A 20983-nucleotide genomic window follows, 5' to 3' on the forward strand; every position below is an offset into this window, starting at 1 on the left:
TCCTGATGCCAGAGACTCCCTCCCTAGATTGGCTGTGTGTGTCCAGCTGAGAACTGTGGCCCCATCAGCCCTACTCTTGGACCTTCCCTGGTGGCTCAGCTGGTAAAGAATCCGCCTGCAATGCAGGAGACCCCGGTTTGATCCTTGGGTCGGGAAGATCCTCTGGAGAAGGGATAGGCTACCCACTCCAGTATTCTTGGGCTTCCCTGGTGGCTCAGCTGGTAAAGAATCTGCCTGCAATGCAGGAGACCCCAGGCGATTCCTGCGTTGGGAATATCCCCTGGAGAAGGGAAAGGCTACTCACTCCAGTATTCTGGCCTGGAGAATTCCATGGACTGTAGAGTTCATGAGATCTTAAAGAGTCAGACATGACCGAGTGACTTTCACTCACAACCCTACTCTTAAGTTATGACCTTGTTCAGGTCTCAGGTGTCATGATAGTGACTTTTGGAGGAACCGTGGGCCAACAGCACAGCTTCCTTGTAGGGGGAGCAAAGAGGGGATTGCACAGAACACCCAGGGCAGGAGAAAGGAGACAGAGGTACCCATGCTCATGTTCCCAGTTGATCGCTTACTCTACTGCCTTGAATTTGTCTTGCTTTCTCCTGTGGGTTCCCTCAGGCTTGTTTATGAAGGATTTAGTGAGCAATGCTCTGTACAAGGCATCATCCTAGACTGAAAACACAGGAAGAACATCAGGGCCTGACCACAGAGGGTCAGAGCCCTTGTGTTATTGACTGACATCTTGACTTGCTATCCGTAAACAGCGCATCCCACCCTGGGTGCATACAGTTAGCTTTGCCTCTAGCAGATCCAGAGCAAAATTCGCTTTTGGGTGATTCAAGCTTATTTCACCCCTTCAACACTCCAACCCAGTGTTGGAGTGCTATGAAGTAATCCACCTAACTCACTAATGCATTTGGCCTGATCTGGTGAATAGCTGGTAGGCTAGGTCCCTGTCCAGAAAGCGTCCTAGGAAGTCAGTCCCCAGGTGTCCTTTCTCGTAGCTCAATCCGTGCCCTCCTCCTCATCCACCCCCTCTTCCTCCTTACCCACCATCTCCACTATTATCACTGACTGAAGGCTTATTATATGCCAAGCACTATATTCACTGTCTTCCTTTTGGATCCTTACAACAATCCTGTGAAGATGGCCATCTTGAAGTTGTCATTTCAGACCTGGGGACATGAATGCCCTGCGGCCGGGTGGGGTGGGGAAAGAAGCACGTGCCCAGGACCACACAACCTGCAGAGAAGAGCTCAGACTGTCAGACCGAAACCTAGTCTGTCTGAGCCGAGGGTGCGGTGGGCTGAGACACACAGCCAGCCACCCTCGGGTACCTTTCTCAGCACTGGGCCAGGCCCTGGCTCTCTGTGAACACACACTGATTCCTTGCCTCAGAGAGTGACAGCTTCTGTGCTTCAGCAGCTCCAGGGGCCCACCCTTCTAGGCAGTTCCACCTGGGCTGAGCAGTGCAGTCTGCGATTCAGGGCTGAGGGGCATGGGGTCCATCGCACTCGGTCTGGGTTCTTCAAGTTATGGACCTTCCCTTGAAGGGTGATTTCTCTGGGAGAAGGGTCAAGTGGAGGTCTGCCCATAAGGTGGGACTGGCTCAGGGAGTCTGCATGGTGTGGCTCCACGCTTGTCACTGGTTGGAAAAAAAATTCCAGCCCCCTTGGGGCTTCTTGGGGACCCATGTCAACAAGAGTTTAGCCCTGTTGGTCCCAGCTGCCGTGCTTATGGCTGGAGACCTGACTGTCCTTCCGTCCAGACTCTGGATGGAAGCCATGAAGGCTGGGAGCAATTCTGGAATGAGGTGAGCCTGGGGCAGGGCCTGGACTGGAAACGCTTCTGGGCTTCAGGCACTTTACAGAACTGCTTTGTTTATTTGTGAAGGTATTTATGAACCTTATTGTGAGGTCTTTATGAGCCTTATTTCCATTTTGTCAATGAGGACACAGAAGCTCAGACCAATCAAGTGACCTGGCTTAAGGTCATTAGCTACTAAACGCCCACGCCAGGATGTAAACTCAGATTTGCCAGATTCTTCTACTAGACTACTGCTCAATGCTACCAAGGACCCTCCGGGAGACCACCCAGCATTCCCCAGAGGGGAGGAGCTCTAGGTCTTTGTGGACATCAGCTTGGTGAGCTCTGTCCCCACCCCGGGGCGGGGGCAGGGTTGGAGGAGGCCGAGGCATTGCTCGCTCTGCCTACAGCAGCTCCTTCTGGACCCTGAGTTTAGCGGGCCTGACAAGCACCTTGTCTCAGGTCACTCCACCTCCTCTCGCCTCCCCTGCCTGAGCCTTCTGTGCTGCTGAGGCATGCGATGCTGCAGAACTCGCTCGCTGCCTGTACGCAGCGCTGGTCTGCCCAGCCAGGCATGGAGAGCTGCGGAGCTGTGCCCACAGGCAGACTTGTGTGGATGTGGCTTCCCCAGGGGCTAACCTGGAAGTGTTAGGTTCATGAATGTCCTGTTGAGTGAATCTGACTAATGAGAGAAAGTAGGTGGGAAAGCTGTGGCTGATGAATTCTCTGACTCTATCCTGATAGGCTGCTCTGCAGTGCAGTACTGTGTGTCTCACTGTAAAAGTCCATCATGACCAAGTCATGGGTCTTGGTAGATGGTGGCCCAATCGGCAACATGTATATGCTTTCCCTCCTCCCACACGCATTTTCTTTTTTCCTTCCATCTTATTTCATTTGGATTGCAACTCCTCCTCTCCAATGAAATGTTGGCATACAAGACTTGCCCAGGGCTTTGCTTTCTAGGTAACACAGATTAAGCTTATTGTAATAATTCCATTTACTTTACTATGTGGCAGTTAAATCACCTTATTGAAGCCTCACACTATCCCTATTATGCAGGTATTATCAGTTGCCTAGTTGTAAAGATGAGGAAACTAAGACTCAAAGCAGTTAAGGAACACGCTCATGGCCACATAGCCTGTAAGATGTAAGTGAAGGTTTAACGTAGCTCTTCTGCTCTTCCAATACCAGAACCTGAACTTGAAACCACCCTTGACTAAAGTCTCCTTTAACCTTTAGAAATGCCAAGGAAACCCAAATATCCTGCAAGGAACCACCTGCAAGAGGCTGCCAAGGATGCCTGAGGAGCCGGGGTGCTCCTCAGGAGAGGGCTCTGGGATACTCACGTTGTAAACGCTGGGTTGTACTTTGCACCTCGGTAGTAGGAGTACAGATTGAACATCCCAATCATGAAGGCCACAAATACCATGATGAAAATGACCATGAACTTGAAGATGTCTTTCACGGTTCTCCCCAGGGAGATCTGCAGAGGTCCAAAACTCTCATTGGCTGGCAGGATGTATGCGATTCGAGAGAAGCTCAGCACGACAGCTATCGCATATAGCCCTTCTGATATGATCTGAGGGTCTGAAGGCCACCACTTGTCCCTGGCTAAAAGAAAACAAGCTGGGTTACTCACTGGGCCATAGGCTCTGCTCTGGAAGAGAAACCAGTTAGGTATCCGTAGAGGCCTCTGACCTCATCACTTGTCTGCCTGCCCGTGTCTTTAATCCCAATATACTGAAGGTGCCACCCTCCCTCTTGGAATATGCTGGCTCATCTGTCTAGAGCACCCTCCCCTCACTTCAATCCCAGTCTTCCTTCAAGACTCTGCTCTAGTGTCTTCTCTTTTGAGAAGTCCTCTGTGCCCCTCCCCCCCCCCCCCCCCTCCCCCACCCCGCCTTCTGGGCAGCCTCCCTGTCCCCCTCTCTGCTCCCACGGTAGCCTGTGTATTCTCCTGTCATGGCCCCGACCACGCTGCTTGCTATCCCATCTTCCTTCCCAGGGTTGGCGCTCTATAAGCAGGGGTTTCCCATCGCAAGAAGGTGGTGGTGAGGAGCATAGACCTAGGCGTCAGGAAGACCTGAGGTTGAAAGTGGCCTTTCTAGACAGTGGCTAACATTTTTGTTTTCCTTTGAAATCCTTTATTGTCACTTAAAAATTTTTTTAAATATTTTAATTTTATTGGAGTATAGTTGGTTGATAATGTTGTGTTAGTCTCAAGTATACAGCACAGTGATTCAGTCATATTTATTTTTAATATTCTCTTCTCATATAGGTTATCACAGAATATTGGGTGGAGTTCCCTACTGTACAGCATCTATCTTATATATAAGTATGTGTATTTTCATTCCAAGCTCCTGATTTGTCCCTCTCTTCTTTGGTAACCATAAGTTTGTATTTGATATCTGTAAGCCTGCTTCTATTTTATAAATGAGTTTATTTGCATCTTAAAAAAGATTAGATTCCACATGAGTGTTATATGATATTTGTCTTTCTCTGACATGCTTAGTATGATAATCTCTAGATCCACCTGTATTGCAGTAAATGGCATTATTTCATTTTTTATGGCTCAGTAACAGTCCGTTGTGTCTATGCACCACAGCTTCTTTATTCATTTCTCTGTCAACGGCTGTTTAGGTTGCTTCCATGTCATAACTATCGTGCATCATGCTGCAATGAACACTGGGGGGCATGTATCTTCTGAAATTAGAATTTTCTCTGTGTATGTGACCAGGAGTGGGGTTGCTGGATCATATGGTAGTTCTAAGTTTTAAAAAAATTTTTACATTTATTTTTAATTGGAGGATAATTGCATTACGATATTGTGCTGGTTTCTGCCATATACCAGCATGGATCAGTCATAGGTGTACATATGTCCCCTCTCCTGAAAACCTCCCTCTGCCTCCCACCCACCCCCACTCTAGGTTGTTACAGAGCGCCTGACTGGAGCCCCCTGTGCCATGCAGCGAGTGTCCACTGGCTGCCTCACTTTGCACACGGATACGCATGTTGCGATGTCCCGCCCTCTCCTTCCCCGACTGTGCCCACAGATCTGTTCTGTATGCCTGTGTCTATATTGCTGCCCTGAAAATAGGGTCATCAGTACCATCTTTCTAGATTCCCTGCTGCTGCTGTTGCTAAGTCGCTTCAGTCATGTCCGACTCTGTGTGACCCCATAGACGGCAGCCCACCAGGCTCCCCCACCCCTGGGATTCTCCAGGCAAGAACACTGGAGTGGGTTGCCATTTCCTTCTCCAATGCGGGAAAGTGAAAAGTGAAAGTGAAGTCGCTCAGTCGTGCCCAACTCTTTACAACCCCATGGACTGAAGCCCACCAGGCTCCTCTGTCCATGGGATTTTCCAGGCAAGAGTACTGGAGTGGGGTGCCATTGCCTTCTCCATCTAGATTCCTTACATATGCATTAATATACAATATTTGTTTTGCTGACTTACTTCACTCTATATAATAGGCTCTAGGTTCATCTACTTCATTAGAACTGACTCAAATGCATTCCTTTTTTATGGCTGAGTAATATTCCATTGTATATATGTACCACAAATTCTTTATTCATTCATCTATTGATGGACATCTAGGTGGCTTCCGTGTCCTAGCTATTGTAAATAGTGCTGCAGTGAACATTGGGGTACATGTGTCTTTTTCAATTATGGTTTCTTCAGGGTATATGCCCAGTAGTGGGATTGTTGGGTCATACGGTAGTTTGATTCCCAGTTAGTGATTGTACCAATTTATATTCCCACTATCAGTGTAGGTAGATTCCCTTTTTTTCACACTCTCCAGCATTTGTTGTTTACAGACCTTTGATGATGGCCATTCTGACTGGAAAAGGTCAGTTTTCATTTCAATCTCAAAGAAAAGCAGTGCCAAAGAAAGTTCAGACTACCACACAATCCTACTCATTTCACATGCTAGCAAAGTAATGCTCAAAACTCTCCAAGCTAGGTTTCAGCAGTACATGAACCAAGAACTTCCAGATGTTCCAGCTAAATTTAGGAAAGGCAGAGGAACCAGAGATCAAATTGCTAACATTCACTGGATCATAGAAAAAGCAAGAGAATTTCAGAAAAACATCTACTTTTGCTTCATTGACTATGCTAAAGCCTTTGACCGTGTGGATCACAACAAACTGGAAAATTTTAAAGAGACGGGAGTACCAGACCACCTTACTGCCTCCTGAGTAACCTGTATGCAGGTCAAGAAGCAAGAGTTAGAACCAGACATGGAACAATGGACTGGTTCCAAATTGGGAAAAGAGTACATTAAGACTGTATATTGTCACCTTGCTTATTTAACTTATATGCAGAGTACATCATGAAAAATGCTGGGCTGGATGAAGCACAAGCTGGAATCAAGATTGCGGGGAGATATATACCAATAACCTTAGATATGAGGGTGACATCACCCTTATGGTAGAAGGTGAAGAGGAACTAAAGACCCTCTTGATGAAGGTGAAAGAGGAGAGTGAAAAAGCTGGCTTAAAGCTCAACATTCAAAAAACTAAGATTGTGGCATCTGGTTCCATTGCTTCATGGCAAATAGATGGGGAAACCATGGAAGCAGTGAGAGACTTTATTTTGGGGGGGCTCCAAAATCACTGCAGGTGGTGACTGCAGCCATGAAATTAAAAGACACTTGATCCTTGGAAGAAAAGCTATGACCAACCTAGACAGCATATTAAAAAGCAGAGACATTACTTTGCCAACAGAGATCCATCTAGTCAAAGCTATTATTTTCCAGTGGTCATGTATGGATGTGAGAGTTGGACTGTAAAGAAAGCTGAGTGCCAAAGAACTGATGCTTTTGAACTGTGGTGTTGGAGAAGACTCTTGAGAGTCCCTTGGACTGCAAGGAGATCAAACCAGTCAATCCTAAAGGAAATCAATCCTGAATATTCATTGGAAGGACTGATGTTGAAGCTGAAGCTCCAATACTTTGACCACCTGATACCGAAGACCTGACTCATTGTAAAAGACACTGATGCTGGGAAAGATTGAAGACAGGAGGAGAAGGGGACAACAGAGGATGAGATGGCTGGATGGCATCACTGACTCAATGAACATGAGTTTGAGCAAGCTCCGGGAGATGGTGAAGGACAGGGAAGCCTGGCATGCTGCAGTCCATGCGGTCGCAAAGAGTCGGACACGACTAAGTGACTGAACAACAGCAAAATTCTGGCTGGTGTGAGGTAATACCTCATTGTAGTTTTGATTTGTATTTCTCTGATAATCAGCGATGTTGAGCATCTTTTTACGTGCTTTTTGGCCATCTGTATTTTTTCTCTGGAGAGGTGTCTGCTTAGATCTTCTGCCCAGTTTTTGATTGGGTTGTTTTTATGACAGAGCTGCATGAGCTTTTGTATATTTTGGAGATTATTCCCTTGTCATTTGCATTATTCACAAATATTTTCTCCCATTCTGTGGATTGTGTTTTCAGGTTGTTGATGGTTCCCTTTGCTGTGCAGAAGCTTTTAAGTTGAATTGGGTCCCATTTGCTTATTTATGTTTTTATTTTCATTACTCTAGGAGGTGGATCAAAAAAAGATATTACTATAATTTATGTCAAAGAATGTTCTGCCTATGTTTTCCTCCAAGGGCTTTATGGTGTCCAGCCTTACATTTAGGTCTTTGATCCATTTCGAGTTTATTTTTGTGTACGGTGTTAGAGAATGTTCTAATTTCATTCTTTGACATGTAGCTGTCTAGTTTACCCAGCATCACTTATTGAAGAGGCTGTCCAGTGAAACTTGTAAGCTTCATTTTCCCCATCTGCAAACTGGGGATAATATCATCAACCTTACAGAACTGTGATGAGGATGAAATAAAAGTCATATATGTAAAGTGCTTAGCTGGAAAACAAATTGCAGACCACCCAGGGCTCCCTGGGGACAAGGGTCTGGCCTATAGCAGGTGCTGATAAACACTTGTTAAATGAGTGAATGAAATTCTAACCAAAAGTTTAGCCATAAATCAGAACAAATGAGCTCACATAGGGGCCAGGAAGGGGCTTCCCTGGTGGCTCATGGTAAAGAATTTGCCTGCAATGCAGGAGTCATAGGAGACGCGCGTTCGATCCCTGGGTTGGGAAGACCCCCTGGAGGAGGGCATCACCATCCACTCCAGTATTCTTGCCTGGAGAATCCCCATGGACAGAGGAGCCTGGAGGGCCACAGTCCACAGGATCACAAAGAGCCAGACAGGACTGAAGTGGCAACACACACGGGGGCCAGGAATCGGAAGGTTCTTGCCTGAGAAGACGCTCCTGGGTTTTGTTTCCCAGACAGTGTGTGTCTGGGAGTTGCCCCTTGGGTGAGCTAAGGACCCAGAAGTGGTGACCAGCCATCCAGGATGGCTATGGCACCCCTGTTCCACATGGTGAGAGTCCTGGGACCTGTCCTGTGCTGGGGAGACTCTGCTTGCGGTCACTGGTGAGGGTCTGCACCACCCTGTGTGTATCCCTACAGCAGAGCAAACCTGTACAGTATTCCCATTGGAGTTCTGATGGTGCAGAGAGCAGCAGCTTTCTTTAACAAGCTGCCTACTATGTGTCAAGACAGAAAACAGTGCTTTTCAAGTGACAGTAGCACCTTCCTCCTAGGATGGTGTGTGTTGGGGGGCATCCGTGGTCATCTCAGTGACTAAGTAGGATTATTACTGGGATGTTAATATCCTGCAGTGTTCCAGACAGACCTGCTCTATGAGGACTGCCCTGCTGAACAAGTCAATTGCGTCCCTGTTGAGAAATACTAAGTGAAACTTAAATGGAGAAACATAGAGAAACCTAAATTAGCCCTTACACTTACATTAGCTGTAATTTTCACAACAGCCCTGTAGAGTAGGTACTATTATTGCCATTCTAAAGATTGGATTTGGGGTATGGGGTCCTTTTCAGAGCCAGATAAATGCAAATAGTAAGGATATTACATACTGATTTTTGGCCCCCAAGAGAGAAGGAAGAGGAAGGATTTTGTTCTTTATTTGCATAGACTCTGTTAACAAACAATTACAATAATAAAGGGCGGTAAGAGATCTTTAGTAACGGAAGCCAGACCTCTACTTGCCAGAGTTTCATGTAGTGCATTCTAAATTATAAATGGAAATAGATAAATTTATGGACTTTGTGTCCTCATCAAGGTCATAACTCAGAAGGAGAAGTAGGGGACCAAATGATATTTTTTCCAATATATCTGTTGCCCTCTCTATAGATAAATAGCACATTTGGATACCATGAAATAGGACTCAGATTCTTCAAACAGATGCCAAAAGGAATTTTGTTTTTGTCTCTCCCTATAATTTAATCAAGATTGCTGGGAGAAATATCAATAACCTCAGATATGCAGATGACACCACCTTTATGGCAGAAAGTGAAGAGGAACTAAAAAACTTCTTGATGAAAGTGAAAGTGGAGAGTGAAAAAGTTGGCTTAAAGCTCAACATTCAGAAAACAATGATCATGGCATCTGGTCCCATCACTTCATGGGAAATAGATGGGGAAACAGTGGAAACAGTGTCAGACTTTATTTTTTGGGGCTCCAAAATCACTGCAGATGGTGACTGCAGCCATGAAATTAAAAGACGCTTACTCCTTGGAAGAAAAGTTATGACCAACCTAGATAGCATATTCAAAAGCAGAGACATTACTTTTCCAACAAAGGTCCGTCTAGTCAAGGCTATGGTTTTTCCTGTGGTCATGTATGGATGTGAGAGTTGGACTGTGAAGAAAGCTGAGTGCCAAAGAACTGATGCTTTTGAACTGTGGTGTTGGAGAAGACTCTTGAGGGTCCCTTGGACTGCAAGGAGATCCAACCAGTCCATTCTGAAGGAGATCAGCCCTGGGATTTCTTTGGAAGGAATGATGCTAAAGCTGAAACTCCAGTACTTTGGCCACCTCATGCGAAGAGTTGATTCATTGGAAAAGACTCTGATGCTGGGAGGGATTGGGGACAGGAGGAGAAGAGGACGACAGAGGATGAGATGGCTGGATGGCATCACAGACTCGATGGACGTGAGTCTGGGTGAACTCCAGGAGTTGGTGATGGACAGGGAGGCCTGATGTGCTGCGATCCATGGGGTTGCAAAGAGTGGACACAACTGAGCCTCTGAACTGACTGATAATTTATTATTTTAAACCTCAGCTGTAATAATAAAAGCTACTCCTGTAACCTGTTAAGATAGCTGTTATCTATTAAGATAATCTATTAAGTAAGATAATCTATTAAGATAGCTGTTATCAGATCCTAGTGACCCAGTCAGAAGTGAGAAGTGAAGTGAAGTCGCTCAGTTGTCCGACTCTTTGAGACCCCATGGACTGTAGCCTACTACGCTCCTCCATCCATGGGATTATCCAGGCAAGAGTACTGGAGTGGGTTGCCATTTCCTTCTCCAGAGGATCTTCCCAACCCAGGGATTGACCCTGAGTCTCCTGCATTGTAGGCAGATGCTTTACCATCTGAGCCACCAGGGAAGTCTGACCCAGTCAGAAGTTTTAGTGAAAAGTATTCAAAAACATCTACTTTATTGACTATGCAAAAACCTTTGACTGTGTGGATCACAACAAACTGTGGAAAATTCTTCAAGAGATGGGAATGCCAGACCACCTGACCTGCCTCCTGGGAAATCTGTATGCAGGTCAAGAAGCAACAGTTAGAAGGGGACATGGAACAACAGACTGGTTCCAAATTGGGAAAGGAGTACATCAAGGCTGTATATTGTCACCCTGTTTATTTAACTTATATGCAGAGTACATCGTGAGAAATGCTGGATTGAATGAAGCACAAGCTGGAATCAAGATTGCTGGGAGAAATATCAATAACCTCAGATATGCAGATGACACCACCCTTATGGCAGAAAGCGAAGAACTGAAGAGCCTCTTGATAAAAGTGAAAGAGGAGAGTGAAAAACTTGGTTTAAAACTCAACATTCAGAAATCTAAGATCATGGCATCTGGTCCCATCACTTCATGGCAAATAGATGGGGAAACAATGGAAACAGTGACAGACTTTATTTTTGGGGGCTCTAAAATCACTGCAGATGGTGACTGCAGCCATGAAATTAAAAGACGCTTGCTCCTTGGAAGAAAAGTTATGACCAACCTAGACAGCATATTAAAAAGTAGAGACATTACATTGCCAACAAAAGTCCATCTATGGTTTTTCCAGCAGTCATGTATGGATGTGAGAGTTGGACTATAAAGGAAGCTGAGGGCCGAAGAATTGATGCTTTTTAACCATGGTGTTGGAGAAGACTCTTGAGAGTCCTTTGGACAGCAAGGAGATCCAACCAGTCCATCCAAAAGGAAATCAGCCCTGAATATTCATTGGAAGGACTGATGCTGAAGCTAAAACTCCAGTACTTTGGCCACCTGATGTGAAGAATTGACTCATTTGAAAAGACTCTGATGCTGGGAAAGACTGAGGTGGGAGGAGAAGGGGACAACAGAGGATGAAATGGTTGGATGGCATCACCGACTCAATGGACATGAGTTTGAGTAAACTCTGGGAGTTGTGTGATGGACAGGGAGGCCTGGTGTGCCGCAGTCCATGGGGTCACAAAGAGTTGGACATGACTGAGTGAATTTACTGAACTGATTCAACTTTGATTGGCTTTTAAGAGTTTTGATGGTTGTAAAAGCAAATAGCACTTTGACAATTCAGACAAAGGGATTTTCTTCCTCTTGCAGTTGTTTCTAGGAAACAAATTGCAACCTGAAAAACACCTGCCTGCTTGGTGCTGTATAAGTTAGAAGGGACCACTGCTTGGATGACCACTAGAGGGCACTCTGCCTCCATAACTGGGGTACAAGCCAAGCCTTTGAGATGAAAAAGATTTCAAGGGCACAGGGTGAACCACAACGCAAGGGCAATAAAGTGCAAAGCTTTGGGCTGGGTGCGACTTTAATACAATCCATAAAAGGAATAGAAGTCACGAGTGAACAATACTGTGGCTTGAATCACAGCCCTAAGAAAAGTATTCAATGCAGTATCAAGATTCTCTCATCTTTCCTTAACGAACCCTGAGCAGCATAGAAGAAAAAATATACAAGCCCATGTTTTTAAAATGTCTGGATTTGCTAAACGAAGATGGGATGATTTGTAATACTACAAGACTCCATTTCTTAATGGGGGGGGGTGGTTTCCCACATTTACATTTAACGTAATCTGCCTACCTCAATCTACATTGAATATGGGCAACAACTCAACTTTTATGTTAAGGGGCCAATCTTCTGCAGATCATTACTGCCCTGGATCAAGATTCAGTGGTCACAGCACCATGTGGCTTTCATATAACAGGGACATTTGACACTCAAACCCTCATGATGTAGCGGCTGCCACTATAATGTCCAGCTAATTGACTGGTAACAACACATATCTATTGTTTGTTCTCCCCCACTCATCTTTCTCCTTTAGTACAGAAGATATAATGATTGAGCAAGAAAATGACCCCAGAGGTAGTAGTGATAATAACTGTTACTATCAGTGAGCATTTAATATTTCAGGACACAGTGCAGAATTTTTCATGTGTACTATCTTATTTAACCCTCAACGCAAGCTTTCTGACATATGCATTATCCCACTTTTACATACAGGGAAACTGAGGGTCAGAAAAATTAAGCAAACAAGTCCTTATAGTAAGCTGCAGAAGTAGGATTTGAGTTCAGGTCTCTCTAACTCTAAAGCCTGGGAACATAAAGGCTATGCCGTTCTGCATGGTTTTCATTTCATGTTGAACAAGGATCCCTTGCTATCCAAGGCAATCCTGTAATTTCTGGGAACATTATAAACCATGCCATGAAAACCTGTTTCTTCATCAATAAAATAGGAACAACAAAAATAACCTTTCCATGGGGCTGTTGCAAGGACTGAAGTTTATAATGTAAAATGTCTATACAGTTCCTAACATCTAAGTGGGTCCTCGATAAATGCTATAACTCATAACTCGTTGTGACCCCATGGACTGTGGCCTATCAGGGTCCTCTGTCCATGGGATTCTCCAGGCAAGAACACTGGAGTGGGTTGCCATTTCTTTCTCCAGGGGATCCTCCCAACCCAGGGATCGAACCCAGGTCTCCCGCATCGCGGGTGGACGCTTTACCCTCTGAGCCACCAGGGAAGCCATAACTCTTACTAGTACTACTGAAAATGCAATCTAGCACCTCACACTGTATGGCCTTGTGATTTGAAAGAATTAAGGCATCTTCTAAGAACATATCTTACCATGAGAAAATAACTTTTGAACTGGGAAAGCAAGACTTATTCTTACACAGAACACATGGATCCAATATGGAAGGAAAAACTCCGGGATCCACATAAAAAATGAGATGTCTTCAAAACGGAAGAAAAAAGAAAAGAATCCCACGGAGGCTCCAAGAGTCTTTCCAAAACAAATCCATCCTTTCCAACACAAATGGATACATTTCTCATAGTTATTAATTCCACATTCTACTGCTAGTTTATTGCAGGGACCAGGACTTCCTTGGGAGGTGGTGAGGAGTGTCTGCTTTGACAGCAGAGAAGACCAAAGTGGGCCACAGTGGCGTTATAAACCACCAACTGAAGAGCACCCAAGCTCCTGGCCACGTCCTGCAAACAAGCCAATCAACGCGCAGCAGAACACCTGCAGACTCACCGTCCTCACCGCAACTTCTGACTCACCGTAGGTGAAGTAGGCCACTTCCGGCGGAAGCGAGACATTGTGCAGTGTGTCATCCTGCACGTGCTGGTCCACGTACAGCTGGGCCTCGCTGGCCTTCAGGAAAGCCATGAACCTCGCCGTGAAGGAGGCCACGAAGATGGACAGCATCCCGAAATCCAGCAGGTTCCACAGGTGCAGCACGTACTCCCGCGGCCCCTCCTCCCAGATTTCCTTGCATTCCGACCAAATCATTCCTGCGGGGGAGTGAGAAGGTCAGGCTCATTGTTTTCAGTCCTCAGGGTGTGTGTGACCATAGGGACCACGGAAGGACCCAGGGTGCAGGTAAATGTAATAAGCTCTTTGGAGCTTGGAGTGTTGAGAGCCAGCAGCGCACAAAAATATGCTTTCAAAGGCAGATGTAGAGTTAGGAAATGATCAGGCTGCAAGAATTCGTGCCACCGGTCCTGCTTACAGATAAATCATCTCCAGGTGTGAGGAGAGAATTCTCATCTGTTGATAGAGTCTTGGAGGTAATAATTAGAAATATAATGGCTGACATTTGTATATTCTAAGAACTGGAAGGTTATAAGTAATCATACAGTTCTAAACTAAGTATAATGAAACTGATGTCCAGGAATGGGAAAGGGTTTTCTGAAGGCCCCACTTATGACCTAGAACCCAGTTCTCCTAATTCCCTGATTAACTTGCTTTCCTTTGTATTTCTGTGAATGTTTCCGGTTCTTCCTGCCTCTCCTACAGCTGTTTAGTTTTTGCTTTTTATTTTTTCCCTTACTTCTTTATAACTTACTGGATTTTAAAGACTGTGTCTTCATTGTTACATAGTAAACAATGTAGAATTCAACAAGATGTTCCTAGCACCCCCACCCTGCCTCCAAGTTAGCCTCATGAGGTAGCCTAGACTAATAGCTTGAGTGTGTATACCTGCACTATCCGATATGGTAGCCACTAGTCACACGTGGATACTGAGCACTCCAAATGTGGCCAGTTAAATTGAGGGATGCTAAATATAAAAGTGTAGAATACACATCGAATTTCAGAGACTTGATACAAAAAGTGTAAAAATATTTCAACAATTAAAAAATTTCAATTGTGTTGAAATACTAATATTTTAGATATATTGGGTTAGATAAAATCTACCCTGGTGGCTTAGAGGTTAAAGCATCTGCCTGGAATGTGGGAGACCCAGGTTCGATCCCTGGGTCGGGAAGATCCCCTGGAGAAGGAAATGGCAACCCACTCCAGTACTCTTGCCTGGAGAATCCCATGGAGGGAGGAGCCTGGTAGGCTACAGTCCATGGGGTCGCAAAGAGTCAGACACGACTGAGTGACTTCACACCATCACACCATTATTAATTTCCGCTTTTATAATGTAGCTATCAGAAAATTTAAAATTAAATTGTGGCTTATGATGTGGCTTGCCTTATATTCATATTGAATAGTGCTATTCTCTACCTTTATCTTCACTGATTATTAAAAGTAAATTGGTTTAGATGATTAAAATAAATTATTCAGTAACATTTTGATAATAAACATTTTATAATACATATATTTATTATCATATATACATACTGTGTACATATTATATGTATGTGTATTAACTCCCTCAAATCTTTACAATAATCCTATGAAGTGCATTCTGTTATTATCCCAGTTTTACAGTTAACATATCCTTAGCCATAGTGAGGATATTCTCCAGATAGGAGGCAGGAGATCTGAAATTTGAGTCTGGAAGGTCTGGCCCTAGAGTCCATGCTCTTGACCACTATGGTCTTTCCTCCTCCAGGAAATAGAATTGGGGTTGAAAGCAGCTAATGAAGGCTTCTCTGGTGGCTCAGATGGTAAAGAATCTGCCTGACAATGCAGGAGACCTGGATTCAATCCCTGGGTTGGGAAGATCTCCTGGAGATGAGAATGGCTACCCACTCCAGTAAGGAGCCTGGCATTCTACAGCCTATGGGGTCATAAAGACTCAGTCGGATACGACTGAGCAGCTAACACTTAATGAAGGAAAAAGACTCTTGAATGTTTTCTGATTAACATCAAAGAGTTTATAGCTTCTCAGACATAGGAAAGACTTGATGCAGAACTAGCCCATTCTTCAGTGTACCATGTTCCACGTCACCTGCTTACTTAGGAGGTTAATGTGGTAAGAGAATCACTAACTGGTTGGTTAGTGAGACAATTCCAGCTCACTGACCTTGTTCCCTAAAGGTTAACACTGCCGGCCTCTTGGCACCCTCCTGGCTCCTGAGCATCAAACACGGAGGGCCTGTCTTCTCAGATTCCCCCTGCCTCTCCCACAGTTGTTTACAGAAGCTGTGGTTTTGTTTAATGAAACAGATTCTAAGGTCTGCACGTTTGTATCAAATTGGAGTCTCCGCAAAAGGAAATGACCCAAAACATTGAAAATCTTTTTACAAGACTCCCACCACCACACACACCTCATTGTTCCTGCTTTTTATCTTCACAAAGCCTTACTTCCAAAGCTTATGCTTTGAAAATTTTTGTGGTAATTCAGTGAAGTAAAATTTCCTTAACACTGAAATGTACTTTCATCTGTGCCAGTTCAAATAGGTATTTAAAGTATGTTACGGGAAAAACCATTACAGGCTGGAAAAATAATGTTTGTTGCTTTCCTCCATGCGCCTGCACCCTCCCCCTGATAATTAAAATTCCTAATGTCTTGGTGGACTGCTTTTAGCTGAGCACTAGGAAAATTACAGGCTATCAATTGCCTTAATTCAGGAAGCCCTTGGTTCAGTTCTACCTTGCTCACTTATTGGGTGTGTGACCTTGGATAAGTTCCTTGATTTTCTTGAAATTTTGATGTAATTTCCAGCACTAAAAGTTCTATAAATCTGAAATGCAAATTATTTACAGTAAACTGACTTCTCTGACCAACATAGAGGCACCTCATTGGGGATTGCAAATCATTTCTTCCATGGTCCAGCGCCCACGTCAGTCTTCCCATATTTGCATATTAACTTACCCAGACTAATTTAAATTATTCCAAGGCCCTGAGTGAAAGTAGCATGGGCCCAAGGGTTTGAGCAACAGGAATGCTTAACGAAAAGAGAAATGTGTGAAATTAAGTACTTTAGTGAGTGAAATTAGGTTTCCTGCTTCCAAGGTGCTGAGGGTAGTTCAGCATTTTATATCCAAGCTGAGCCCCCTGGACTCCTGCCCCTAGCATGTCAGTCCGATGAGTATATAGAGCCCAGGGGCTTAGAGGGTAAGGATGTTGGGCACTGGAGCCTCCTTCAGGCAACCCCTTCACTCAGGGATGTCTGGAGCCCAGAGAGCAAGGTCACTGGTAATTAATGGGGATGACTGGCAGGGGAACAGATTGGGACATGCTGGGAAGCCTTGAGGGAAATTAGTAGCTTTTCATTCAGGCAGGTTCTAAGTAAGGCCTACAGGCTGCTGATATGGGGCTTGACAGTTCAAAAGACTGTTCGCTCCGATCCCTGCCTCAGGTGCTTTTCAGAAGGGATTCCCCCTTCAGATTCCTGTGAGACTGAACTGTGTGAGCTCCTTAAATGGCCATAGCCCCTTCCTCCACACTGGGTTTCTCTACACTGTCCCTGGACTCCCAGGCCACCTCCTGGGAGGCTTGTCTGTTCTTCTGGGTTACCTTCTGATTATTGAGTTGGGACTTAGGCATCCTGTTAACTCACAGGTGGGAGAATATGCCGAGAAGCCCTCAACCTTCAAGCCCTGACATCCAAACTCCAGCTCAACAGGAGGTTCTTTGCAACAGATCTGGGCCCCAGACTCATTTAGGGTTCATTTGTTTTCCAGGCAAGGAGATGATATTAATAGATTCAAAAGTTTTCTAACAAAGCTCATCTTCTCCTCTGACTTTTAGTAGCTAATCATTGTTGAGCACCCTCTAGGTGCCAGGCCCTATACTAAGCCCTTTTCCAACTCTAAAGCTTGCTTATAGCCTGGTAGGTACGTACTCTAATTATTTCCACTTTACTGATGGACAGACTAGTGTACAAAGATGACAAGTAAATTATCCAGAGTCTCAGGGAGTTCAGGACCCTCTTTTCACTGCACTGCCGCCCGCCCCCCCCCCCCCCCAGCCCCCCACGTACTCTCTACTAGGCACAGACTTATGTCACTGTTCAGGAACTCATTCACCACTTAATGGACAGTGTTGAGCTCTGACTTTTTGCCAGGGACCATTCTGGGGGTACAGCAGCCAAGAAGATGCTGTCCCTTCCCCAGCAAACATGGTCTAGTGCTGGAGACAAGTGTGTCTACAAATAGTAGTGCTAACAAGTGACAGGTGCTGTAATAAGAATGTCCAAGAGACTGTGCGTGGACACACAGGGATAAGAGCGGTCAGTATTATAGTCGTGAGACCCAACACAGTGCCTGTAACAACATACTTTTGACTGAATGAAGTAGGTGACTCCTGACATGAGGAGTTAGCTGGGGGAAGGAGTAGGGGTGGAAGCCGTGGACATGAGGGAGAACAGACTATTCTAGGAAACTGCAGGAAGCTTGGAGAAGGCAATGGCACCCCACTCCAGTACTCTTGCTTGGAAAATCCCATGGACGGAAGAGCCTGGTGGGCTACATACAGTCCATGGGGTCGCTAAGAGTCAGACACAACTGAGCAACTTCACTTTTCACTTTCATGCATTGGAGAAGGAAATGGGAACCCACTCCAGTATTCTTGCCTGGAGAATCCCAGGGATGGGGCAGCCTGGTGGGCTGCAGTCTATGGGGTCACACAGAGTCAGACATGACTTAAGTGACTTAGCAGCAGCAGCAGCAGGAGGCCCAGTATGGCTTAAGGGTTGGTAGGGATAAGGGGCTGGAGATTGGCAGCAGGGAAAGCTAGTGAAGGCCCATTAGATCCTGAAAGGCCCTCCTTCAGGCCATGAAGGGGAGACCAGGCAGCTCGGTATCTAGGTAGTCACCCTGAGCAGCCAGATAGCTCCTCAAGGTGATAAGCAGAGCAGTAACGTGGCCTGACTTGCTGGGAGAAATTTTGGCAGTTTGGTTGAAGTAGTCTGTTTGGAATTTACCTAAATAAATGAAGAAACCATCAAAGGAATGACTTAGGTGAGAAATGCAGCCCATTTTCTTTTGCAGTTTTATTCTTGGTCAAACTTACATGTATGATTCTGCAGCTAAGACTTAGCACTGCCCTCAGATGCAGAGGTTAAAGCATCTGCCTGCAATGTGGGAGACCTGGGTTCGATCCCTGGGTCGGGAAGATGCCCTGGAGAAGGAAATCGCAACCCACTCCAGTATTCTTGCCTGGAGAATCCCATGGATGGAGGAGCTTGGTGGGCTACAGTCCATGGATTGCAAAGAGTCGGACACGACTGAGCGACTTCACTTCACTTCGCTTCAGAGAGTTTGTAATCTGTGGTGGGTAGGGTGAGGGAGCAACTTGATCCTCACATTTTATACACATGAAAGCTGAAATTTAGAGAGGCAGAGCCACCAAGGAGGAAGGGACACAGTCAGGCCTGGGTCTCTGGCTAACTGGTCTCAAGCTCTTTCCTCCTCTTCTCTTTAAGCGTGTTTTCCTGCTTTGCTAGACACTTACATCTCCCTCAGTTGGGCTTCCAGCTGGGGTGTCTGTTTAAGAAAACACTGCCAGGTTTTCTGTAAGAGTTGGGTCAAGAGAGTCTTCATGTCATAATTCTCTTCCTAGATCGAGAAGTGACATGCATAGTGGAGAGGCTTCCTGTCCTCCAAGCTCCATGGCTTTCTGCAGACCACAAATGTTATAGTCCTCTGGTGAGCATCGATACAGCCACAGTCTCTAACTCACATGATGGATTATCAGCTCTTTCTTCTACCCCAGAGTGACTGCTAATGAGATAGGCAAGAAAGATATGTTCCTGTGGTATAAACTGATGTCAGAGATTCTCCAGGCCAAGGATCGATGATCTCTGGTTTATTTGGTCCTTTCCAAAGCAGGTCATCTTATAGCTCTAGAGAACACACATGTATACTAGCAAATTCGTCTCTCCTTCCTGTGTCATGCTCTTCTTGTGTCTCCCTTGATACTGTGTCGTGGTTTTCCTTCTGTCTTTGCAGGTAGTTTTAATCTCCTTGTGGCTTCCATCTCCTCTGCCCTTACTTTAAATCTCCTGGATTTATAATCTAGAAGTGCCTCAAAACTCTGTTGGTAATCAAGTAAAGCATCTGGAGTTCAGGAAGAATATATTTCTGATTGGATTTGACCCTTCCATAGAATTGTACAGCAGAAGAACAACCCACATGCCCGGCAGAGATTTGGAGAAGCAATAGGTCATTGACACACTGTGTGGCCGTTGAAAGAGGTCTTTGGGAATACCAGATATCCACATGGAGTGAGAGCTCACAGAGGATGAAAAGAGCGACAATTTGTTTGATTACAGAAATGCTAATATTAATTGGGGCTTCCAGGTGGCACAGTGGTAAAGAATCTGCCTGTCAATGCAGGAGACGCAAGAGACACAGATTCAGTCCCTGGGTGGGGAAGATCCCCTGGAGGAGGAGATGGCAACCCACTCCAGTATTCTTGCCTGGAGAATCCCATGGACAGAGGAGCCTGGTGAGAGACAGAGAAAAGCGTGTAGAAAATGAGAAGTGGGGCTAGGGGGGCAGTGAGTGGGGGACCGTACATGTTTAAACAGGCCGGTTGAAAAAGGGCACCACTCAGAAAAGGATACTTTAGAACACAGACCTGAGGAGGTGAGGAAGTGAGCCGTGGTGCTGCTCGTGGGGAAAACTCTTAGGCAGAGGGACCAGCCTAAGTCAAGGTTCTGAGGCAGAAACAGTTTGAAGCCAGGAAGCCAGTGGGGCTAAATGAGAACAAGGGAGGCGGGAGGTGGTGGAAGATGAGGACGCAGAGGTGGAGGGCTGTGAGTGCTTTACCGTGACACTGGCTCTCACGCTGGGGGAGATGGGACGGTGTTGAAGAGTTTGGAGGCAAAGTAGCACAATCTGATTACATTTTCAGAGGATCTCTAGCTCCTGTGCTGAGCATCTGCTGGGGCACAGGGGTGATAAGGGCAGAAGCAGGGACACCTGGACGAGGCCCCTCGCCCCTAATGATTAACCCCTCTCTCCATCTCTGCAGGAGCCAGTTGAGCTTGTTAGGGTCCTAAAGTCCTGTCCAGCCCTGGTGGAGAGGGAGTCATGGTTTGGATGTTAGTATAGCCAGTCTGTCCCAAGGACCACATTCATGAGTCCTGGGGGAAGAGAACCGTGTGCTGTGTTTCTCCTGGCCGTGCCCGGGCGTAGTGTTTGAGGCTGTTTTCAGTAAGAGCCTGATGCCAGTTCAGGCCTCTCCAAGTCCAGGCAGAGATCAGATCAGATTGTGGACCGTAGGGTTTGCCGCCCGACGAGAACAGTGAGCACCGCGCTCCGTGTGTTTCTCTCACGAGTTGTTAGTAGTAGTCGTAATGCTGAATAATTAGCTCCAGGAAGTATTTAGAGTCAAGATAATATTCGTCCTATTTTAGAGCTGCTTCGCTGGTATCTGGCAC

At 45.6% G+C, this 20983-nt stretch overlaps 1 protein-coding gene across 2 annotated transcripts in view; it reads right to left on the reverse strand.

Moving 5' to 3' along the window:
* TRPC7 (transient receptor potential cation channel subfamily C member 7) overlaps window positions 1-20983 on the reverse strand; it is a 149991-nt gene that overhangs the window by 31864 nt on the left and 97144 nt on the right. For both annotated transcript variants that reach the window (XM_042250549.2, XM_042250548.2), the window contains exons 6-7: window positions 13478-13711; window positions 3156-3420 (exon numbers count right to left, since the gene is read on the reverse strand). In XM_042250549.2, coding sequence (XP_042106483.1) covers window positions 3156-3420; window positions 13478-13711 — 499 coding nt within the window. The remainder of the gene's footprint in view (window positions 1-3155; window positions 3421-13477; window positions 13712-20983) is intronic.

This window comes from Ovis aries, chromosome 5 (assembly GCF_016772045.2).
Source record: "Ovis aries strain OAR_USU_Benz2616 breed Rambouillet chromosome 5, ARS-UI_Ramb_v3.0, whole genome shotgun sequence".
Taxonomy (NCBI): Eukaryota; Metazoa; Chordata; class Mammalia; order Artiodactyla; family Bovidae; genus Ovis; species Ovis aries.